This window comes from Maniola hyperantus, chromosome 5, assembly GCF_902806685.2.
Source record: "Maniola hyperantus chromosome 5, iAphHyp1.2, whole genome shotgun sequence".
NCBI classification, from domain to species: domain Eukaryota; kingdom Metazoa; phylum Arthropoda; class Insecta; order Lepidoptera; family Nymphalidae; genus Maniola; species Maniola hyperantus.
Genome location: NC_048540.1, coordinates 88,104 through 114,582, shown reverse-complemented (window position 1 = coordinate 114,582; position 26,479 = coordinate 88,104). Strand labels below are relative to the sequence as shown.

General features: G+C 40.7%; 1 protein-coding gene across 5 annotated transcripts in view; it reads right to left on the bottom strand.

Annotated features, from left to right (window-relative positions):
* Positions 1 to 4,832: 4,832 nt before the first annotated feature.
* Positions 4,833 to 26,479, bottom strand: part of vg (transcription factor vestigial) — a 35,607-nt gene continuing 13,960 nt past the window's right edge. For 4 of the 5 annotated variants that reach the window (XM_069498604.1, XM_069498603.1, XM_069498605.1 and 1 more), the window contains 3 exons: positions 25,436 to 25,556; positions 24,657 to 24,868; positions 4,833 to 7,680 (listed from right to left, as the gene is read on the bottom strand). In XM_069498604.1, the coding sequence (XP_069354705.1) occupies positions 7,631 to 7,680; positions 24,657 to 24,868; positions 25,436 to 25,556 (383 nt within the window). In that variant the 3' untranslated portion in view covers positions 4,833 to 7,630. The remainder of the gene's footprint in view (positions 7,681 to 24,656; positions 24,869 to 25,435; positions 25,557 to 26,479) is intronic. The other variant, XR_011236758.1, reaches the window with a different exon arrangement.

The window sequence follows — 26,479 nt, the reverse complement described above, 5'->3', positions numbered from 1 at the left end:
ACGCACCTAGAGTGGCGCCAATTCATATGAATGGTCAAAAGACGTCGGTATTTTTCTTGTTTACATAAAAAATTATATTTCCAAAAGTTATTTATTGATTATTCATCATCTATACCATCTACTAGTAGTATCTAGTTATAATGCACCTAAATATTTACCTAAATATTTCATTGAGTTAAAATATGTAAAACCTAATAGATATGTAGGTACCTACTACATAGCCTAAGGCATGGAAATAAAGTTTTCTTTTTAAACATTTTTTGACTGCACAAATCCATCCATATTTTTGAAAAGTCACACTAAAGCCTCCGTTAGATCCGGGATCAGCTCAAGGCTTCAACACATCCTAGCGATAATAACAACAGAATGCTAGTCTCACATGATATCGGAATTCATCAGCTCGTGTTATCGCAATACATGTCATTGTAATTATGTTACATCGCAGGGTTGGAATTGAAATGATCTAGGAACTAGCTCCCTGCGCGAGCTGCCGTAGCAGCTGGCCGAGCACAATCATTGCGACAACTGACGACGCTGCCTCGCGGACTCCATCGACCGTACGCTGGCCGAGCACAATCATTGTGACAACTGACAACGCTTTCTCGCGGACTTTTCATCGACAGAGCGTTGCAAAACATCTCTTTGTGACTTTTAGTAGATACACCTATGAAACATGAATTGTGCTCAGGGTGCAAGTAAATAATACAATAGACAAATTATTGAATATCTACAAAGTCGTCACATATTTTGTTAGGGCGCGTCTGATTTGTCGGTGTGACAGGTGAGCGTCACATTCGGGTATACGTCGTACGACATCGAGAATCGAACGCACTAAACTATCTCGCGGTTGTTCTGCTTGAAGCTTTAACACCCAAATCGTGCAGGATGTGCCTTAAAGTATTGGCGTGTTGCACAAGTAGCTAAACATCAGCATGAACACAATCAGCGCGCCGTCGCGCGTCGTTTCGCTGCTCTGTCGACGCGGAGACATGTCGCCTGCTTGTGCTTGGACTGCCGGGCAGCGGGCTGTATACACATGTTATTATTTCGATACAATATATTGCACATTTAGATACACACTGATGCCATACAAGTGCTAGAGCACTGCAGAGTGCAGGCACACACGGCGTGGCGCGTCTCCCGCATGGCGCGTCTCCCGCATGGCGCGTCTCCCGCACAGCTGTCGCCGGTACCCGGCCCCACAAGTGCGGAATCGTTGCGGTCTGTGCGGAACAAACGCTCACAGCAATGGGTAGCTACAAATCTATCTACACAACAATAATTTGATTCCTAGAATTTACAATCAAGGCGTGTTTATAATGCGTACAAAATGAGTTCTCACGCGGCATTTTAACTTTGTGCGTCAACAGTCATGTCAAATGTACGGTTTTATTTCTTATTTTAAGGGTGAATCCTACTTTTGACATGATAGTTGACACATAAGAGTTAAAACGGCGCGTGAGAACTCATTCTGTACGGACTATACCGCAGCCTACTTCACCTCTCGTTAAAATGATAATAATACTTTTATTGAACAGGCAGAGTTACCTCCGCGCCTACGACGAGAGGCAGAGTTACCTCCGCGCCTACGACGAGAGGCAGAGTTACCTCTGCGCCTACGACGAGAGGCAGAGTTACCTCCGCGCCTACGACGAGAGGCAGAGTTACCTCCGCGCCTACGACGAGAGGCAGAGTTACCTCTGCGCCTACGACGAGAGGCAGAGTTACCTCCGCGCCTACGACGAGAGGCAGAGTTACCTCCGCGCCTACGACGAGAGGCAGAGTTACCTCCGCGCCTACGACGAGAGGCAGAGTTACCTCTGCGCCTACGATGAGAGGCAGAGTTACCTCCGCGCCTACGACGAGAGGCAGAGTTACCTCCGCGCCTACGACGAGAGGCAGAGTTACCTCCGCGCCTACGACGAGAGGCAGAGTTACCTCGAGGTGTACGATACAATTAAATAATAATACTTCAGGAAAATATACGTAGTTAAATGTTCTAATTCATTTTCTGTTATAAGTATAGGTATATATTTACATGTTACATTTCTTTATCTACGAGCTCATAAGGTAAGAAAAAATTACAATACTTATAATTTAAGTAGACTTTAATTCAATTTGTAAGAAGTATGAGAGCCCGGCCCCACCGGTGGGAGTGCGAGTGCCCACTGCCCACCCGTGCCCGCCGACCTATCTACTTATTACATTCTCTAGTCTATTTACAATGTTACATCTACACCTCCATGCCTAGTAGGTACACACAGGGAGACATACCTACTATCACTATTATACAATACGATATACGGTATGTATTTACATACGTGCTATATTCTGTATATTCATGTCTAGCTACTAACTCTTACGCTAACTAGGTACCCACGTGCACGACCGACGCGACCCGACGCGACCCGACGCGACCCGACGCGACCCGACGCGGCGCGCGACCGAACGACTCGCACAGAATTATCACAGACGATTTCTACACAAACTATACCGGACCCCTGCGCCTCCGATCTGCACCTAGCGCAGACGTGCCATGACCACTGACCAGCAACAAAATACATGAACTTGCCATTCTCCATATGATGATGATGATGAAAACGTAATACCTACAACAAAAATGCGCGCAGTTCCCACTTCCCACCCTCACAGTTAACACTAGCGCAGTGGAATTATCTAACTTTGAAAAATAATTCATCGATGTCAAGCAAATAACTTATTACTAGCTTAGTCGTTAGAAATAGTTGAGCTTAGCTTTATTTGCAGTGGAAACAGCACCTTACGCATAGACTCATATTATGAGATTCAAATAGGCTTAAATATACGTCATGCAGTTTCTGCCCAATTGGGAACATCTGTTTGCTTTGTTACTAATAAATAAATAATTTTTATTTCAGGCAATGAAAATACAACCCATAACAATATACACAGTATGAAGCGGATTAAATTAATATTAGAATTGAATAGAATAGAATATAAATGTAAAAAAATGGAGCTAACAATTTAAAAAACTAATCTAAGTAAAGGTGTTATTGTCGCACCGATGCAGGTTGGACCAATGTTTTGTAAAAGGTTTACTGAGATCCTCTACAACAGCGCACAAGATAGCGTTTGTACTGTGTGTCAGTCTTTTCCAGAAGGATGCCGTCCTTGCTATATTGCCCGGAGTATGGCGAAGAAGTCAGGGACTCTCGCAGCAGCAAACATAGCTTTAGCACTGCAGAAACGCGGGTGCTTCATTAGGATGCGGAAGGCGTTGTTACATTGTACCCTAAGTGCATTATAGCTGCGCTTGGTCAACTTTGTCCACAGCTGACGTGTGTAGAAACATTAACAAAAAGCTTTAAATAACGTTACCTTCACATCATCAGAGCAACGAGCGAATCTGCGCGCTATCATGTTAGCCCGTACCGAGAGAGCCCTGCGCTCCCTCTCCATATCTCTGTCATCTTTTATGTCTTCTGATAAAATATGGCCCAAATATTTAAAGCTCTTAACAACCTGAACCGACGACCCATTCAGATATACCGGCAGAACGGTCTCCGGACCCTTGCCCGCTTTGAAGACGAGCATTTCAGTTTCACTAAACTTGGGTTCAACGCTATCCAGGTTCCGACCGTAGCCTGCCTCCGACAGACGTATGTGAAGCTCACTGCTAGCTCAGCTCTCCAACAGACGTGTGCGAGGAAGCATGTGAAGCTCACCGCTAGCTCAGCTCTCCAACAGATCTCCATTTCCACATTATCGCTCATTCGCACGTCTCTGGCACAGTGTAAACAGAGCCCCAGTAGTCCGACGTCTCTGATCTCGTGCCAAGTGACGCTCACACTCACCGCACATTACTTTGTCTAGACGGCGCGCGGCGTGGTCGAACCTCTGTATGTAATATGCCTACTTTGTGTCTCTGGTAGGAACAGACGGCTCCCACGGCGGCGGCGGCGGCGGCGGGTTCTGGGAACGCGGCAACCCTAATAGCGGCTGCGGACGAGCGCCCCGCGGCTGACGACTGCGATAGCACTTGCGCCGTGCGTGACTTTCCCCACTTACACTCACATGTCAAGTAAGTTATCAGCTCCTTTGTTAGCGCCGCGGGCCGTGATACCGTCGCCGCTACACACGGCGCCGACCGCCGCCGCTACACACGGCGCCGACCGCCGCCATCCCGCGGTGTTTGCGACTCGCTTGCCATAGTTCGTCTACCTAGTCTTCCAACGCTGCGCATTCCGGTACGAGGTCGCCATTCCAGCACCGTAGGACCCCACAAACTACGTGTCCTGTCCATCGCCACTGCAGCTTCGCAACCCGTTGAGCGTTGTCGGTTACTCTGGTTCTCCTACGGATCTCCTCATTTCTGATTTGATTATGTATAGAGAAACTCCAAGCATGGCTCTCTCCCGCTGAGTGAAACTGAGCTTTTTTCGAAGACTTTAATCTCCAAGCACTGAGGAATTTTAAATCAAAAGATATTTTTCATATGTTGATCCCTCTAGCCAGTTAGTAGGTCCACAATGATTGTTTTGTCGGCCGTTCGAGGCCCCGCGGAATGTTGGATGTGCAACTTGAAGGCTGATCTGCAAACCTGGCGCGATACCAACACAGGGACCGATATCAGTGGAATCTCGTAGCTTTTTGGCGTAGGTACCTACCTACCATTAAGCCCAAATACTGAAAAGTATCGTAAAACTTATAGGTAAACAGCCCATGTGTTTTTGGCATCTGTCGACGTCAACACGTCACGACGAGTGGTAAATTAAACCTGACTATTCATAAGCACTTTTAAAAAGTTTACATGTATAAAAAAACATTCTATTCTATTCTATTCTATTGTCACGTCCAAACGTATACGTACTACTTTAGTCCACATTCAAGGTAAACCGTACTTTTGACATGACAGTATGGCGAGCCCTTTCTTATATACTCGTAGGTAGTTGGAGGCGGCCTCGACACTCGACAGGGAAGTTGAGTTTTCAGTTTGGCAGCTAGATGGTAACTGGCAAGTGGGAACGTTCCGTGTGTAGCGCGTCCTCATTACAGTGAGGGCGGACGGCTCACTTCGCTATAAACATTTACTTATGTTCAGTTTTCAGTTTGGCAGCTAGATGGTAACTGGCAAGTGGGAACGTTCCGTGTGTAGCGCGTCCTCATTACAGTGAGGGCGGACGGCTCACTTCGCTATAAACATTTACTTATGTTCAGTTTTCAGTTTGGCAGCTAGATGGTAACTGGCAAGTGGGAACGTTCCGTGTGTAGCGCGTCCTCATTACAGTGAGGGCGGACGGCTCACTTCGCTATAAACATTTACTTATGTTCAGTTTTCAGTTTGGCAGCTAGATGGTAACTGGCAAGTGGGAACGTTCCGTGTGTAGCGCGTCCTCATTACAGTGAGGGCGGACGGCTCACTTCGCTATAAACATTTACTTATGTTCAGTTTTCAGTTTGGCAGCTAGATGGTAACTGGCAAGTCGGAACGTTCCGTGTGTAGCGCGTCCTCATTACAGTGAGGGCGGACGGCTCACTTCGCTATAAACATTTACTTATGTTCAGTTTTCAGTTTGGCAGCTAGATGGTAACTGGCAAGTGGGAACGTTCCGTGTGTAGCGCGTCCTCATTACAGTGAGGGCGGACGGCTCACTTCGCTATAAACATTTACTTATGTTCAGTTTTCAGTTTGGCAGCTAGATGGTAACTGGCAAGTGGGAACGTTCCGTGTGTAGCGCGTCCTCATTACAGTGAGGGCGGACGGCTCACTTCGCTATAAACATTTACTTATGTTCAGTTTTCAGTTTGGCAGCTAGATGGTAACTGGCAAGTGGGAACGTTCCGTGTGTAGCGCGTCCTCATTACAGTGAGGGCGGACGGCTCACTTCGCTATAAACATTTACTTATGTTCAGTTTTCAGTTTGGCAGCTAGATGGTAACTGGCAAGTGGGAACGTTCCGTGTGTAGCGCGTCCTCATTACAGTGAGGGCGGACGGCTCACTTCGCTATAAACATTTACTTATGTTCAGTTATACGTTCTAATATGTTATATGTTATATGTTATAACTTTAGCTTTATAACTTCGCGTCGTAAACCAGTCGTTAAAGTGAGATATCGCGCTGTCACGATAAGTGAACACTGAAAATACATATCTTTATACTTGTTCAATTTAAACAGGACCAATAAAATATTATAATAGGCATGCAACTTAAGGTAAGTGGGCAGGTAGTTACTAAGTGCCATAGGTACATAGGTACATAGGTACATAGGTACATAGGTACATAGGTACATAGGTACAACGCCACGCGCCACGGTAGGTTAAGAGTTTTAGACAAACGATTATGCAACAGCAATCTTACAACACTAAAAAAATTTTTACAAAAAAAATAAAAACCGACTTCGTTACACAAACACTAAAAATTGAAAAATAATTTAATTTATTACCGAATATATTATATATACAAGAGTTAATATAGTTCCATAATAATACTTTTTGGTGCCGGTGCCAATTAGCTTTAGCTGCGCGAATCGTCTAGACTGCATATTTTTATGGGACTCCACAATGGCACCTCATTGGCACCGACCCCAAAAAATATTATTATGAAACTATATTAACTCTTGTATATATAATATATTCGGTAATAAATTTAATTATTTTTCAATTTTTAGTGTTTGTGTAACGAAGTCGGTTTTTATTTTTTTTTGTAAAAAAAATTTATTTCACAATTTTTAGTGGCCCCATGGAATTATGCTATGACTGGTTAAAAATCTACTGTTTACTAAGCTATTACACTGATCGCGAGAAATTTACTCTTATCCGTTGAGGAGTTCCTTTATAAAGGCGAAAGTTTGTATATTATGTGTGTGTGTGTGTGTGTGTATGTTTGTTACTCCTTCACGCAAAAACTACTGGACGGATTTGGCTGAAATTTGGAATGAAGATAGATTATAGGTACCCTGGATTAACACATAGGCTACTTTTTATCCAAAGTAAAACCAAAGAGTTCCCGCAGGATTTTGAAAAACGTAAATCCACGCGGACGAAGTCGCGGGCATCAGCCAGTTGTAAATAAAAACCAAAGCCTTATCGTTAGTTTAGTTTTTAGGTACATTCATCGGCACTCTGAGCATGTCGGTGACGCAAGCCGTGCGCAACCCTGAAGTTTTTATCTAGGTGTGTATTCCAAAATTGCCCAACATGCCCTAAGATAAGTTTTCACTTACTTACTTTACTGTAAATGTGTGAGTGAAATGGTCCCAATAGGTATAGTAGATATAGTAGGTACTTATAGTGTGCGTGAAATCGCAATAGTGAGTGAAATAGCCTTTCCGTCACATCGCTCGCGCGCCGCGGTAAGTAGGTACGGCCGCGGCCTAACTATATCTACCTATTGACTACATTCATTCTATTTTGCTTTTTTGATAAAATTAAGTTTAACGATGCTCACCGCTGAGCAACGTCTACAAACTACACCGCCGCACCGCACCGCGCCGCGCCGCACCGCACCGCACCGCACCGCACCGCACCGCACCGCACCGCACCGCGCCACGCCGCGTCGACGAGCATGTAGAGACGAGAAGACGAGGCATGAAGTAGAAATATCACAGGTAATGTCAACACTGGGTCGCCGACTGGGGGGGGGGGTGCCGCTCAGAACCAGTAGAGATCCTTCGACGTGTCCTGCACCTGCGCCTCCAGACCTGCCGACAAACACAACACTTGAGCACCAGTTCCGACGACATGCACATTGCACACCCGCTCTCACTGCAAGCTGTTAGGTGCCTAGGTAAGTAGGTACCTAGGTCAATATGTGTTATATGGAGTGTCATCTGAGTATCTAGCAGCCCGGTTACACTTGAGCACCAGTTCCGACGACATGCACATTGCACACCCGCTCTCACTGCAAGCTGTTAGGTGCCTAGGTAAGTAGGTACCTAGGTCAATATGTGTTATATGGAGTGTCATCTGAGTATCTAGCAGCCCGGTTACACTTGAGCACCAGTTCCGACGACATGCACATTGCACACCCGCTCTCACTGCAAGCTGTTAGGTGCCTAGGTAAGTAGGTACCTAGGTCAATATGTGTTATATGGAGTGTCATCTGAGTATCTAGCAGCCCGGTTACACTTGAGCACCAGTTCCGACGACATGCACATTGCACACCCGCTCTCACTGCAAGCTGTTAGGTGCCTAGGTAAGTAGGTACCTAGGTCAATATGTGTTATATGGAGTGTCATCTGAGTATCTAGCAGCCCGGTTACTAAGTATTAATACGCAACTAAGTACTTATGCATTTAAACTTTTTCTTTCTTACAATATATACCTAAGAATATAAGTATCTACCTAACAAGTAAAGGAACAGTTTTTTTTACAGTTTTAACGGTGAAGTAGGTAGGTATAAATTTTCGAGCATTAATTTTGTTGAGTGATATCGTAAGTTTTTCGTAAGTCGTCGATTTGGTTGACTTTAGGCTTTGCTAAATGATGTTTATTCGATTGTCCTGACCACAGTTTTAGTGCTGACCCACTAACTCTTTACTTTACTTTATTGACGGATCTAACCTTGCGTACCTACCTACCTACCTACCTACCTACCTAGGTACAAGTAGTGTTGAATGAGGTAGGTAGGTAGGTAGGCCTACCTACATTACGGACAGCCGCGGCTAGTGCAGACTGCAGGCGCCAGGCGCCAGCGCGGTACACACTGCACAATAGAGGCATTCATTAGGCGCACCGCCGACGGCCGGTAATTGACAGCGCGCGTGACGGAGCGCCCCCCGCGCCCCCCGCGCCCCCAGCGGTCAGCGCGCCGCCATTGGCCTCGCGGACACGCCCCGAGCCCGCCCTGCGCCCCGCCCGCCCCCGCCCGCCGGACTCGAATCTCGAGTCCTGCTCACCTCACCAGCTCAAAAAGGGCGCCTTTGCCTGCTCCCCCAATGAGACTACTTAAGTTTTTGAACTTAGAACACTGGATTGGCAAACGTAGGGGAGGTATGCCCAAAGTTGACACCTTAACTTTGAGTTAAAAAAACCAATCAAACGATTGATTTTCCAAAAGAATTTTATATTGCTGGGAAGAGAGTTTATTAAATTAATGATATTTGAAATTTTCATTCTTGCAAATTTAAATAAGTAGGTATAAGCATACCTACCTAGGTAGGTATAAATGTCTAAATTACTGTAACTTGTAAAAAAACTGCTTTGCCCGAGTGTCGAGGACCGAGGATAGGGCAAGGTGGTCTCAGCCTCAAAATTACTGTTTATTTATTTTTGTTTTCTGTTTTAATATGCCTGAATAAGTAGAAATACCCAAAAATATAAAAGAACATTATGATTATACAAAAAACATGGTATCGACTTTATACCTAAATTATGAAATACGTACCTAGGTACCTAGGTACCTATATCCAGTGGCGTGCAGGTCATAGAGGCATAAATGCACTGCTTACCCCAGTTGTAATAGCTCAATGCATATTTTTCATTATGACCCGCCAGTGAACAGGCTCCTATTTAACCAGTGCCTACCCTGGCTTCAAACCCTGTGCACGCCACTGCCTATATCACCTACTCCAAAAGTTCTTCTTCTTACTGTGGAGTAAAAACGGCTTTATTTATCTCCCAAGCTACTTTTTTGAAGATTCTGTCATAATGTGTCTTCTTAGAGTAGGTATCTACCTAGTGTGCGGGATTTTATTTTTACGTTCTATAGATTTATTAGATCCACGCATATTCTGACATTTTGTTAAAAAACTCAATTGGTCACACTGGAACAATATCGCAAAGTGTCTTTATCGATTCAAAAAAAGAAACTACGCAAATCGGTTCCGTAATCGCGGACATTTCGATGTAGGTAGGTACCTATATATCTACCTATAGGTAGAAAACAAAACTCCTCCTTTTTTGAAAGTCGCGGTTAATAAAGTAGCCTATGTTACTCCCTGGTTAATCCTCTACTTGTCTGTGAAAGTCCCGTCAAAATAGGTTCAGCCGTTCCAAAGATTAGCCCGTTCAAACAGACAGACAGACAGACAGACAATATTTTTTTTAAAACGATTGTGTCAGTTATGGTACAGTTCAAACAACCGTAGATACCTATGAGCTTAATGTGAGGTAGGGGACCCGGGGCAACATAAGCACCTCGCCTACCTGATGCGTAATCAATAGCGATATATGAGACTTAAGAACTTTTCTCAATGTATTGATTAGCTTAGTTACTATATATTACATTACATTACGATAATAAACATTGCGATAAAATGGATACTTACTAAATTTTTGTCGGTTTATTTGTTTAAATAGTGACATTGGGGCAATACGGGCGGGGTAATATGGGCAGTATGCCCATACTGCCCCGGTGTGTGTAACTAGAGAACTAACCAATTTAATAATTTTTTTGTAGCATCGAAAAATAGTTAAACATTATAAAAGAAAAAGAAATTAGGGTGACTGGGGATATCCAGAAATAAAATGTTAAAATGGATTTAGCTGTGAATGGCCTATTATTTTTTATTTTATTTTTATTATTATTTATTTATTTATTATTTAATTAGAACGGCCATAAAGCCCAATTACACTAATTAAACTACGAGTACTAACTAACATAAACATACTTACAAAAATTGTTAAAATTATAAATTTTAAAAAGCAAAATTATTTAGTAAATAAAACTTTAAACAAGCGTCAAAACATATAAAGTAACTACATATAGTACATATAGTGCATATAGTACCACAGTCTTCAAAGAAAACTTATAAATAATATAAAATGTAAATATAATATCCAAATATAAAACAAAAAATAAGAAAGATAAAGAATATGCAAGAAGAGGAAGATATTGAATGTATTTAGTGCGGTGAATGGTGCCTACTCTCAGTCTCAATGAGCTGGCCTCCGTGAGCTGGGCGTGCTGTAGGACCTGGCATCACAGCTGGTACCGATGGGCTCATTGTTCATGCGCAGGTGAAGATGATACAACAAAGAATCCCGTCACATTTGCTCATTTTGTTCTAGATTTTAGATGTAAGTTAACGTAGTGCCCATAATGCCCCGGGTATACCCATATTACCCCGGGTACGGGGCATTATGAGCAGAGTCCCATTTTTGGGTTATGTTAACTTATTGAGAAGTGTGAGTTGATTATTCTTTTACACAATTGAAGTTTATTAAACAGTCTATTAAATTAATAGATACTAAATATTATGTCTGATTTTTCACTTGAATCCCAAAATTATCATGTCGTACCTTTAAGGGGCCCGGGCTGCCCCGGGTTCCCCTACCTAGTTATTTCGAAATTACAGACAGACACTTCAATTTTATTTATTAGTAGATAGGTAGGTATAGAAGTAGGTATAGATTATTTGAATGGCCGACTATAATTGTGGTGGTTGGTATGGTATGACGTGGCGGGGCCCCCGGGCGGCGTGGGGGCCCCCTCACATGTCACCGGCGAGCCTCCCCAACATGTCCGCGTTCGCATTCTTTGCCCTGCCCGCCCGCCGCAAGTATACCCTATCTACCCCTACCTACCTAGTACCTACATAACTACCCCACTCGCACCTATCTAACTAACCGACATCTATCCCAAGTAAGTATCTAGGCATTAGGAGAAGACAAGTAAGGGAATAATAATTATATTAGCTCGCCCAACTACCTTTATCTAGGTAGATATAATAGGTAGGTACAGGGTGTAACCAGAACCTACCTACCTACCTACCTACCTACCTACCTACCTACCTACCTACCTACCTACCTACCTACCTACCTACCTACCTACCTACCTACCAGTGGCGAAGGGTGAATATCAGCTGTTCCCCATCGATTTTTGTTTTCAAAACTTAATTTAGAAAAATTACTACCTATCGTTACGTAACAAGAAATCTGTTAAACAACAATCTATGTGAATTAAGGCCATTTCTGATTTTGACTTAGGTACCTAGTAGGTAGTAGGTAGTAGGTAGTAGGTAGTAGGTAGTAGGTAGTAGGTAGTAGGTACCAAACTGAATCAAAATTACCGTGAACTTACAATTAGTTATTAATCACTATCCCCAATTTATTAGGGTAAGTCCGGGAGAGATGCCTATACGGTATAGATGCCTACTAAATTTAAAACTTAAAAAAATAAAATTGTGTGAACTGGAACGCATCTTTATTACATCAGTTCAATCTTGGCGGTCAGTGTGAAACTTTTGCGCGCAAATTTATGGAGTTTTAATTAATATTTTGATGTTTATTCATAAAATAAGGTAAGTGTAGTTAATTACTTAATACGTTAGAATACAATCTTTGGGATAGTTTGTAGTAATTTTTTGCCCTGAATTCTTCACTTCAATAGTTTAAATTTTTTTCATAACCCAACATTGTGATCTTGTTTTGTTGACGATCCGCCATTTTGGATTAGAAATGCTTTCGGATGCGTCCAGAGTCGATAGGCATCTCTCCCCTATGATCGGGAGAGATGCCCAATAATGTTTCAGTGTTAGATGCCCAGTAAATATTAATGATCTGATATCTTTTTATATGCCGAATGAATACAGAAGAAACCCTACTGTACGTACTGTACGGTTTTGAGTAAAAGAAAACAGCACGCTGAGGTGTTGACACCGGAAAATTTGAACAAAATTAGGAATAAAACTAAAATAAAAGATTTAAAAAGCCGTTCTAATAAAGAATCAGACAAGAAAAAACCAAGGGGGAAAAAACTATTTGGGGAAAAACCAAAGAAAAGACTACCGTCGAATAGAAATTATGCAAGATTAAACAAGAAAACCCGGCCAAGTGCGAGTCAGGCTCGCGCAATGAGGGTTTCGTACTACAGTCGTATTTTTTAGACATTGAGCATGATAATTCAAAAACTATGATACATAAAAATAAATAAAAATGTGTTTTAGAATGCACAAGTGAAGACCTTTCATATGATACCCCACATGATATAGTTATCTTACTTAGAAAATTGAAAATACTAATTATTATTTCATGACCATAATTTTTTTTTTGTGTGTGATGTAACCACAAATTCACGGTTTTCAGATTTTTCCCCGAATATCAGCTATAAGATCTATCTGCAAAATTTCATGATTCTAGGTCAACGGGAAGTACCCTGTAGGTTTCTTGACAGACCGACAGACAGACAACAAAGAGATCCTGTAAGGGTTTCGTTTTTCCTTTTGAGGTACGGAACCCCATGATTCAAGCATTGAGAGCGATCATATTTCTCTCCATGATAGGTAGTTCATCAGAAATGGACATAGAATACGAAATTCTTGGAGATATTTGTATAGTGCGTGGGGAGCTGTATTATAACGCCACTAAAAAGTTATGCGACTGGTTACAGTGCGTGCAACACCACATGTGGTTTCATGAAGATTGTAGTGAAGCTTCAGCGAAATGCCTAACGTGTAACGTCTAAATTATGTGCTAATAAACCTGTAGGCATCTATCCCTGATATCTATAGGCATCTCACCCACATGCCTGGGTGAGATGCCTATTGCGTATTTATTTTAAAAAAATATTTTTAATATGGCAAATGTTACACAATCTTTCCAATTTTATCCTGACTGGCATTAATAAACAGTGATTCAATAATAAACAATGTGTATTTCATTCAGTATCTTACTTGAACAATTAGTAATGATGTTTTTTCAAAACTATAGGCGTCTCTCCCTGACTTACCCTATATCAAAATAAAACACCACTAACAACTTTAAACACCAACAAGCATGGCCGCTTCATCACGCTTCAAAATACAAAATACTCAAAATAGTAGCATGTACCTACTTACCTGTTAAAACAATAATATTAATATAATTTTTAATTTGGAGGTATTATATGGTAACTCGGATCCAACCGAGTTATTTGCGTCAAATTTGTCTGACCTGTCAGAGTTGCAAATTCGTATTCGCTACTGGGCCAGATTAAATTGGTGGCTCTTTGTTGGTCACCCGTAAAGCGAGACAGACCTAGTTCGCTCCTTTCGCTTTCGGTAGGGAAATGAAAGATAGATACTAAGCAAAAATCTATCTGGGAAAGCCGATATCTTGCGGGTTGTACGGTGTATGGTACCTGCTACCTGCTACCTGCTACCCACTACCTACGTACATTAGCTGATATGCTTTTAACTTAAATATAATAACAAAAGCAAATGTAGCATGCGTGGGAATCGAACCTTTGGCCTACATTTATGTGAAGCAGTAGGTACGTACGCTATAGGTATGCCAATTCTTAAAGGGAAGCCGATAGGAATCGTGTTATATTGACTCTTCGCCGCTGGTACCTACCTACTACCTAAACATCGCGCCCGATCTCCTCAAACAGTGGCATTGAAGAATAGCAGTCAATGAAATTCACTCATGCGAGCGCCACACCTCAAACATAGACTCTACCAAATTAAAAAGGACAAAACATAGCACAAATCAACCTCCCCCAATTTGGCTGGTCCCCACTCCCCACTCCCCACGGGGGCAGTAGACCACAACCCTCCAAAACGTAAAAACAAATTATACTAAGATCTTAAGCAAACGAAATAAGGATAACAGAACTAGATAATATGCTCTATCATCCGTCAAATGCGATATCATAGAAAGGTTGCAGGAGGCCTTCACCGCCTTCACCGCTAACAGCCTGCAGCGGTCCTTTCTAATACCCTATTTTAGATAAGTATATTGGAGGGTCGATATTGAAAGAGTACTCACTGTCTGTAGACTCCGTGAAAAGAAACGTATGAAGGAAGCTTTACTCTACGGAAGGTAGCCATCTTTATTTTAGTTGTCAGAGTTGGACTTTGACACGCACGCATTTTGTTGTTATTATTTGAGATAGGTACTTAGGTAGTTTCTTAATCGTGATATTTAATTCGGTGATTGTGATATAGTTAGAACAGTAATTGTTCGATGCTAATGTACATTGTGTTAAATCGTAACATCTAGTGCCATCCGGTGACTTTGTCTGCAAAGCACTATTAATAATGTTCGCGTAGTTGTTTGACGAATATGGAATACTAATTATTGGTGAATATTAGAGTAATTCGTGAGTTAACGTTTGGCTCAGTGGATAGATTATTATAAGGACATCCGTTAAGGTTATTTCTGCAAACGCTAGTGATTTAGAGTGTAATTGGAGATATACCGGCAGTTGAGATAATGATTAGTTTGAAGTGATAGTAACTTGAAGTTAACTTTGATAGTAGGTACCCGCTTTAGAATCGTATAACCCGGTTGGTAAAGAATCATTGATGACTCTCGTGTAATGTTGAAATGGATTAGACAATGAGTTGCCCATGAGATCGAATAGCTTACATTCTACCTGGTTTCTGTTGTGATCGCTTATTTGGGTGGATAGTAGTCGTGGCGCGTGTGGCGCACGATGCTATGGTGTTCTGTATGCAGATGTGCACAGAGTGGAGAAGGTAGAGCTATTGCGATATTCTGAATTAGTAATGAGAAGTCAATTACAAGATCTGGTTTAGATCGTAAGAGAGTCAATGCAATGATCCTTTTAAGAGCGTTCATGAAGTTGTGATTGATTACCGTGAGATGATTAGATAACGGAATAGGTCATGATTTGATTGAGAGGTTGCAATAGCAATTGTGCCCTAATCTCATGATGCGATGAAGATGCGATGATGACGATGACGATGATGATGATGATGATGATGCGATGATGATGATGATATTGAGATTAGGTTAGAGTGAGGTGAGGGGTCGCTGCGAGGGGTGGTTGGAGGCGACCATAGGTAGGGTTAGGTTAGGGTGATCTGGTTGTGTGACGTTGATGGTTTCCGTGTGCGATACGTGTGAGTCGCAATGATTGTAATTGAGGATAGTTAATGTAATTTGATAACACAAGAATATCGTTAGTTCACATATGCGGCCTGGTTCATTTCTGAGTAAGTAAATCCTGACTTATCCTATAGGTGGTTTAGAGTGCTGAGAACTATTTGTAAAGAACATGGATTAAAGTACCTACTTATTAATTACTACCTTCTGATGTCGGCTAAAGATCAATAATAACTATCGGCCATCTTCCTTGTTCTCCGACAAGTATAAATTATTAATTATTAGTAAAACAATTAAATTGTGGTCATGAGCTAATAGCTAATTAGTATTTTCAAGTGATAATTATTATCGAAGTAAGATAACCAATTCTTCTAATATCATTGAAGATAACTATATCAAGTGGAGTATCATATGAAAGAGCTTCACCTGTGCATTTTAAAACAATTTTTTGTTTATTTTTATACATAATCGTTTTTGATTTATCGTAGGTAGGTATAAAATTTCGGAAAAAAATACCCGAGCACGGAACCCTCGGTGCGCGAGTCCGACTCGCACATGGCCGGTTTTATATTCAACATCTCGCTCCCCTTCAGATCCAGGAAGAGATAAATAGCTGCGCCGTAGAGCGGCGGCCGCGCCCGGCAACAGGGGGGGGGGGGGATTTAATTTGGCGGCCGCCCCTGCCTCGGCGCGCAAATTAATTTTAATCGCAGTCATTAGAGGCTCGAGGAGGAGCCGTCCTCCCGCTTTTAACTCGCCGCCGTTTTTGTGCGGCGCCTGATGCCGCGCGCCACGACACGTGCTAGGCGCTAGAGTCACAGCACATCTGTTGGCTTGTGTGCTCTCTGTGCTGACAACTCAGAGTCCAGTACACGGTAGTACCTACGTAGACTCGCTGGGAACTGCGGAGTGCGCATCAACCATCAGCGCGACGTCACAGCACTAGGCAGTGTGCACAGAATCTACTCGTGTGGTAACAGGCCCTGTGCGATCGACCGGTTTTCACTTGTAAAGATCCGGTTCGAAGGACGCTATGGCGGAAGCGATAAGGCTCAATTTTGATCGTCGATGCAAAGGGCGAGAGTTGTGTAAGGTGCGGTGCGTGCACTCAGTTTGATGTCTCATTTCTCACTGACGCAGAAATTACATCACAGGCTCTACTTATTAGGACGAGTTTACTCGCAACAAGAAGAATAAGTACATGACGTATGGTATGATCACAACTTACCTGGGTTTCAATCTGTGTCCACTAAGATAAATCCGGTACAAAATGATGGTGTTGTTGTTTTTATTAGAGATACAATTGCCTATAGTTGTACAGAACTTGAAGTTTTTGGCGCCAATTGTTTACAACTCAACTTAAATGACGAGCTCACTTTGATTGCCCTTTACAGATCGCCTTCTTGCAATAACATCGAAATTTTTTTAGATTCCCTAGATCATAAACTTAAACAGATAAGTCGTTCAAGAAATATAATACTAATGGGTGACACTAATATTAATATTATTGACAATGTACACCCACAAGCAAATGATTATTTAGCACTGTTAGCCCTTCATAATATAGAAGTTGGAATCAACGTACCGACCAGAGAGAATAGCTGTCTTGATCACTGCATGGTAAGACTAAAAAACAAAACTGCTAAATTTGCTGTATTAAAAACTGATATCACCGATCATTATCTTACTCTTTGCAGTGTAAGCTCTGAACAAAAATGTTCTTACCCTGAACAGAAGAAAAATTCTTTTCAAAAACGATGTGTCGACTATGAGCAACTCCTCAAAGACATAAGTGGACAATCGTGGAATGAAGTTTGTAAAGCAACAGATGTTGACAAAGCCTTCCTATTATTTCATGACATTCTTAGTACACATATTAAGAATAACACTACATTTAAAAAAATACCTCACTCTAGAGTTAAATTGAAACCTTGGATTACGGATGGACTTCTTACGTGTATAAAAAAAAGAAACAAACTTTATAATCTATTTAAAAAAATTCCTAACCAATCTGTCAATAAAGCCAATTACTTAAAATATAGAAATATATGTAATCGAATAATAAAAGAAACAAGAGAAAAATATTTCAGAAAGAAAATTATTAAACACTCAGGGGACTCTAAAAAGATATGGGAAATTCTAAATGAAGCCTCTAATAGAAAAACTGAACAGAAGTTGTCTATTAGAGAAATGTTAATAAATAATCAAATTCTAAATTTTTCATCAGAACCAAACAAGATAACTAATACTTTTAATAATTTTTTCTGCTCAGTAGGACATGACCTTGCCCAAAAGCATCTGAATACTGTAGGCGTCACAGAGGAAACCCTATGCAACAAAATTAATTTCTCCCTTGTAGATAAAGTATTTTACTTAAAGCCTACAAATCAAGCTGAGGTGAGTAAATTCATAGGGACTCTAAAAAACACGGATTCTTGTGGACACGATGGCATTACCGCTAAAATATTAAAATTACTGAATCGCGAAATTGCTGCTCCACTATCATGTATTATTAATTTAAGCTTTAAAGCAGGAATATTCCCACAGACCTTAAAAACGGCTATAATTATGCCACTACATAAGAAAGGGCCAACTAACATAATGTCAAACTATCGTCCCATTTCTCTTTTGCCAACTACTGCAAAAATTATTGAAAAAATAATGAAAACCAGGATTATTGCATATACTACTGATATTTTATATAATAATCAATATGGGTTTAGAGATAACATGGGAACCGGTGATGCAATAGCTGAATTAACAAAGCAAATTGTACTGAACCATGAAAATAAAAATAAAACAATTGCTGTGTTCATAGATCTTGCCAAAGCTTTTGATACCATTTCACATCAGTTACTGCTAACAAAATTAGAGAGGTACGGATTCACTGGAAATGCACTAAACTGGTTCAGTAGTTATCTTAAAAATCGGAAACAATTTGTACGAGTTGATAATAAAGTTAGCGCTGAAAACAATTCAGAAATAATATTTGGTGTCCCTCAGGGGAGCGTATTAGGCCCTATCTTGTTCAATATCTATCTTAATGACTTTTGTTCGCTATTGACAGACAATCAGACAGACTCAAAATCTCTATGTTTTGCAGATGACACTGTTTTGTTATTTTCAGCCTCGACGTGGGAAAGTACCATCCAAAAAGCCGAACATGGCCTTCGTCTAGCTAAGGGGTGGTATGACAATAATCTGCTAACCTTAAATGATGATAAAACTTTATGTATGTGTTTCTCTCCCACCAGTGCCGGTCTTCCGACCGAGACTCCGAAGATTAGAGTGCACTCTTGTTTGAATAAGTCTGACTGTGCAAACTGCAAAATATTATCATGTACTAATAGCACAACTTATCTCGGTATTATTGTTGATCAACATCTGAGGTGGGATAAGCACGTAGACATGCTGACTAAAAAAGTCCGAAGCTTGAGCTATATATACAATAATTTAAGAAACATTATGAGTGTTAACCTACTGTTAAGAGTTTACTGCTGTTTAACTCAGTCGTTAATATTATATGGCATTATAGCCTGGGGCTCATGTGGATCAACTTTACTAGACAAACTAAATAAGGCTCAAAAACTTAATCTCAAAATTATCTTAAAAAAGAACCGACGATTTCCTACGGAAGAATTATTTAAGCTAAGTAAAGTACTAACCCCAAGAAAAATATTCATTTGGCAAATAACAATGTATATGGCAAAATATATAGACAACTTCACAATCGAGCAAACTCCCAGTCACCGTAGGCAAAGGCAACTAAGATGTTCAGTTCCCCGACGAACGTCTGGATTCTCGAGTAGACATTTTACAGCTGCGGCACCAAAACTATTCAATAACCTTCCGCTGGAGGTATCTAATCTGATTTTATGTGCCCAGCGCCCATCCTTAAAGAAAAAACTTAAATTCTATATAAAGAAATTTCTCCTAGAAACCTCTTTTGAAAATTTTAAACGTCTTTATGACAAGATCTGTTGAAACGAATGCTTTAACTTATTACAACTTATCCTATCTATTTAAATTATATATCTAAACTCCGTATGCATTAACACTGTTGCACCAAATAAAGTATAGTTTTAGTAATGTATGAATATATATATAGTATAGTATAAATATAGTATAGTATATAATATAATATAATATTAGTATGAATGAGGTCGATGAACTTTGTCAGCCCTAGCACAGACTACGGTCTATTTGGGCTGCAAACTGCCAACACCAGTCGCGGCTTTTTGTCTAGTGCTTTGGTCTGGAAGTTGGTGTGAATTATTCGCTTTTTTTTTGTCTAAATAAAAATATAAAATATATATATAAAAATATATAAATGATATTTCGCAGACAAGTCAAACTCGTGAGTTGACATACCTACCTACTTACGGATTGTCTCAGGTATGTCAGGAAGAACGGACTATACCGCGGCTGGTGGAAACTGCGAGCGCCGAGCCGCTGCGACTGCAGAGTGCAGTGTGCGGTGTGGTGCAGTCCCACACAGTGTCGTCCAAATCAAAACCAACCTTTGTCACATCTGCATCATGCAGTGTGTCGGTTTGGTGCGGACAGTCCCTCGACCCCTGGCGTGCAGGGAGGGGGAGGGGGGCGACGCGCGATCACGAGACGTTGTTTTGTTCGCAGATAGAGAGCGTGATCGTCAAAGGCGCCGCCGCTAATTATTGTAAACAGTGACCGTCAATCGTGCGCGTCGCGTCCGCCTCACCCCCGCACCCCTCCATCCGCCTCACCCCCGCACCCCTCCGTCTGCCGCGCTACAGGTGACCCCTGCGCCTGATCGCGCGCAGCTGCAGCACGGCCGAGCGTTGTTTAGTCTGCACTCTGCAGCATAGTCGCCTCAAGTATCCGCGCCGCGCAGGAATGTGCTAGAGATGAACCCTGCCCCCGTATATTTAGTGCGGCGTTTGATCGCGCGGAGCTGCAGCGCTTTGAGGCGGCGGCCGCGGAAGAATGTGATCAGTCAATGGCAATACAAACAATGAGCACAGCCATAAAACAACGCTAAACGACCGCCACCTACCTACCTACCTACCTACCTACCTACCTACCTACCTACCTACCTACCTACCTACCTTTACTACGCTCGTTTTTGTCGCACTATCGCCGTATTTCCATCTACACTATTTAGGAGCCCTTCCGAAACAAAAACAAACTATCATGTTTTTGAGATCTGACGACGTACGCGATGCTCAATAGCCGCCGCGTCGGGTGCTATGCTACGAAGAACAAAAGGGTTTCAGATATTTAAAAGAAATATATATTGGAGGGTCGATATTGAAAGAGTTCTTACTGTCTGTAGACTCCGTGAAAAGAAACGTATGAAGGAAGCTTTACTCTACGGAAGCTAGCCATCTTTATTTTAGTTGTCAGAGTTGGATTTTGACACGCACGCATTTTGTTGTTGTGCACAATTCTCTCTCGTGTTAAATTAATTAAGTATCAGATTATAGCTTAGCTAATTATTATTATTTGAGATAGGTAGGTAGTTTCTTAATCGTGATATTTAATTCGGTGATTGTGATATAGTTAGAACAGTAATTGTTCGATGCTTATGTACATTGTGTTAAATCGTAACATCTAGTGCCATCCGGTGACTTTGTCTGCAAAGCACTATTAATAATATTCTCGTGATAAGTGTTTAACGAATATGGAGTATCGATTACTGTTTAATAATAGAGTAATTCATGAGTTAAAATGATGACTGAGTTATCAGATTGTGTTTAGTGACTGACCTTGGGTAATAATATGATCAGATTTAGATCAAGAGTGATGATTCTTTAAAGAGTGTTCATTATGTTGAGATTAGTGATTGAGTTAGTCGTCACGCGAGTTTCTTGCTGGCTCTTCTCGCAGTAGTAGGCTGTGGCATTCCGAACCAGTAGTAGACTGTCTTTAGATTTTCAGATAAAAAAATGGCTAGTGATTTGATTGAGAGGTTGCAATAGCAATTGTGCCCTAATCACATGATGCGATGGTAATGCGATGATGATGATGCGATGATGACGATGACGATGATGATGATGATGCGTTGATGATGATGATGATGATATTGAGATTAGGTTAGAGTGAGGTGAGGGGTGATGGGAGGCGACCTAGGTAGGGTTAGGTTAGGTTTACCTACGTTACATTACGCTAGTGGTTTTCACGTGTGATAAGTGAGTATTACAATGATTGTAATTGAAGGTACTACACTCATGTCATTTGATAACAAAAGAATATAGTTAGTTCAGATACAAGTGGCCTGATTAATTTAGGGAAAGTATCCTGACTGATCCGATAAGTTGTTTGCAGTACTGAGAACTATTTGTACAGAACATGGATTAAAGTACGTACTTATTAATTACTACCTTCTGATGTCGGCAAAGATCAATAATAACTATCGGCCATCCTCTTGTTCCCCGACATATATAAAAATATACCTAAACCGACTTCAATACCTAACTATGTTTGTACACTAAAAATTAAAAATAATGTAATTTAGGTAAGTATGTATTACCGAATAGGTAGGTACCTATACCTAATATTTTTTGGAACTCCACAACGGCACCCCTGACCCCAACTAATCACTTTCACAAATGTTGGTAGGTACTAGTTAGGTATATGGCGATGTTAGTATAGGTTCATTTTGATTTCTATTGTGACTTGTGACGAATAAAATATCAGGTCTACTTTAAATGGTGGTCATAATTTTAAGAAGGTACCTACTCTCATTTTGTTGCGGACCAAAAAATTATATATCGAATATCGATTACCCGGTATGTGATATCACCTCGCTATAGAATAGAATAAAATTAATTTTATTGCATTAACTGTGTAGGTACCTACATGTTCTAACAGTTTGCCACTTTGTGGCGTGCGCGGTGCAATACTACAAAATATTTATATATATTACAATGTTTAAATATTTTGCTTACTAAACTAAAAACACTATCTAATCGCATACTATACTTACATCAATAATTTTCACAAAAATACTCTTTAACATTATAAAATGCCTTAGGTACTAATTAACCAATTTCTTAATTTATTTTTAACCATACTTAGTGCCTTCTGATTTTTTAATATTGAGTAGTAAATGATTTTTTTTACACCAAATGCAAATGCGCTTTTTGAGAAAGTGTAGCTTTTATTTTGCGGTACAATTATGTTGTATTTATACTTTATACGCAAATGGTCTCTTTTTGTGTAATTTCCAACAAAATACTCAGTGTTGTTTCTAATAAATATGCATAGTTCCAAAATATAAATACCTACAAGGTGAGATACTTTTTTTCTATAAATGCATTTTTAACAGATTGATCATATTTTATGTTACATATAATTCTTAAACATTTTTTCTGTAGTAGGTAGAAACTATAAAGGTGGGCTGTACATTTACCGAGTTCCCCCAGAATATAACTCCGTATGAACGGAGCGAGACCAATATTAATCTATGTCCGTATGTTAAGAGAGGGTATACATAATATATAGTAAGCGTCCTATCTTACTAACGCCGTGCGTAACTTCTACATTCAAAGGAGTTTGTTTATATTTTAAAAATTTAATCATGTTTGTTTTCTCTAAATTGACTTTTAAATTGATCGATGATAGCCATTGTACTAGTATATTTAACGTATTTTTTACGATGGTTTTGTTTTGTATCGTACATAATATCAATTAAAGTTGCCTGTTCACTATTTTCTAAGTATGATTGCATAAATTTTTGGGCAGATCGTTTTACACCATATTATTGCTCTAATTGTGTCAGTAAAATTTTATGAACAACACAGTCAAAAGCTTTTTATTATTAAGATTATCCCACACCATTTTTTATATTTTAAAAACTGCCAAAATTGTATTTTTGTTTTTTCCATAACTATACTGATTTTCATTTAGTATTTTAAGCGTAAGTCAGAAAAGAAGGTTAAATTGAACTAATTTTGTAAGTTATAAAAATGTTCCCTCATTTAAAACTTGCACTATAGATCACAACGCGTAGAGGCTTATCGAGAGTTTTAATATTTATAATAACCTAACTGCAATATTAACTTTTGGTTTTGTAAGACTTTATCGTAGATTAAATGATTGAATTAATAATAATTAATAAAAAGAATCTAAACAATTGAACGTAAAAATTACACATCGAAAATATCATCTAAACCACCGCAACGAGGCAGGGTGCCCAGAACGCTGGCAGTGTTACCTCGTTGAATGGCCAGACTAATATGCTGACCGAGGTAATTGCCAGCCCCCCGGTCCCCCGTGGATTCCGCGAGACGGGATGACAGGTCCTTAAAAGGGATCTAGCATCCTCGCCCCACGAACCCACCCCAAAAGGCACAAATATTAACTTGATTAGGGCACAATTGCTATTGCAACCACATAATCAAAATAGCGACCTAAACACAAAAAGTATTTAATAGTCGTCGAGTCTCCAGTCGGAACGAGACTGGCTTAAAAACCTTCAAACACCCGTATTTATACAAATCGATTCAAGATGTCTCCCCTGCCACAGATCAGATGAGTCAAATATTGTCTAATTAATTGAAATAACTTCGATAAGCTAACAGTATATATTGTTAAAATTTAAGAAGGATAATATTCTATAATGTATCACTTTTTCGTATGTTTTTGCAAAGGTTGGTAAAAGGGCAATGGGTCTTTGGTCTATTGTTGGGTCTATTGTTTTTCAGGCCTTTTTTGTGTAGGGGTTAATTAATGCTTTTTGGAAAGGTACCGTTTATTAAAGTTAAATGTATCCTGATAAATTTAACTACTAGGTACTACTTACTAGGACTTTGCCATATCGACCTGTCGCGAACAATAACTTTAATCCTAATACTTACGTACCTACGTATGTATATGAGAGGTAATCAATTCGCTAGGCCGGTAGACAGCCGACGGCACTGACCTGGCGGCGCCGGGTAGGAGTAGGGCGAGCAGGCGGCGGGGTCGAGGTGCGAGGCGTGCGCGTGCGCGTGCGCGGGCCACTCCACGGGCTTGTACTGCGCGTGCAGCGAGCCGCGGCCCAGCAGCAGCCCGCCGTAGCCCGCCGCCGCCATGTTGTGGTGCGCAGCCGCCGCGTGGTACTCCGCCGCGTGCCGGTGCGCCGCGTGCCCGTACCTGCCGTACCACACACAACATTACACACGCCCGACACTACTCGCACGAATGCCCCACACTCGAGCAGCTGAGACACTGCGCCGAAATGTTTATAGTCTGTACAGTGGAAGCGGGTAACATTGGTATAGACAAATTAGTTTTTGCAGATTGTTCTCCTTTATCATTTTTATGTCAACTCACAATGTTTGACACGTTTCCTTTAGCCGTGACTACAATAACAAATGATCATTTCATCAAAAAAGTTTCAAAACGAATCAGATCACAAACATCGTATTCCGAAAACATATCATTTTACAAAAGATCATTTGACAAATATGCAATTAACAAACAGCGGGGAACTTTTTTCTGGGTGCTTTAAAAAGATATAGCCACGAAGGGGATGGCGCTGTCTTACCGACTCTGCCATCCCCTTGTTTCGTCACGGGTATTATTTGTAAAACCAGAAGTTTTATAACGATGATTAAATGAGTCCTAATTTAGCGAAACGTTGTTTGTAGAATGAAACTTTGTTTTTGTGAATGGAGTTCACCGCATGGGTGATGGGTCGCATCGCATGGGATCACTCACCCCGCGTAGTGCTGGTGCCAGGGGTCGTAGTCGTAGAGGTCGAGGCCGGCGCACGAGGGGCCCGCCGCCGCCGCGTTGAAGAACGACGCGGGCAGGTTGCGCGACGACATCGGCACGCCCTCTGCAACAACACCGGCTCACTACAGCCTCGTTGCTGCAGAACCAACCTCGCGCATAAACAGACACACGATCGATGACCGATTACATTACAGTTCTATAAGCTCTCAAGTAGCCTTGCCTGGAAGAGATCGCTGTAGTGATAAGGTCAACCTTTGTTTTAAGTCTTTCCTGTACTTTTATTCTTTTTTATAGTATTCAGCAATAAAGATGTTTAAATAAATAAATAAATCATGAACTAGATGATGCCCGCAACTTTATCCGCGTGGATAGGTATACCTAGGTATGTTTAAAAAATCACGAGGGAACCATGGATTTTTAAAGGATAAAAAGTAGCATAGATATTAATATTATGTTTCAAGGTAGGTATAATCTCTCTCCATTTAAAGTTCAGTACAAATGGTATGTCCTTAAATATTGAAAAGTGTGTCCACATTAATTCACCAGAACAAAATCCGTTAGACTGTGTCTATAAAATAAATAAGTTAAGTTTATAGTATGAGAGACCTTGGTGTTATTGTAGACTCGGTTTGAATTTTCGTCCACATATCGAGCGAATAACATTTAAAGCATTAAAGCATTGACTTACTTCGTAAGGACAGGGCCATTGAACAAGCAAAATGACACCGACTCATTGGTCCTAAAATGTTTATTTAGCATTGATGCAACCTCAGTTACGTCTGGATTCAAAATTAGTAGATATCTAAAGAGGTGGCGCTGATTTATTTGGTTCCAAAACCGTGAAAATTTTTGTTCGCTTGGGCATATCTCGATGTCATTTATATCGATGCATGAAATATATCTTGATTCTGTTTAAATTATTACTACAAATATTTATTGTAGACTCCAAGTTTATGATTGGGTCAATTTTAGCATAATAATTTTGGATATATTTTTATCCTGATATGACACGCGCATTAGTATGCT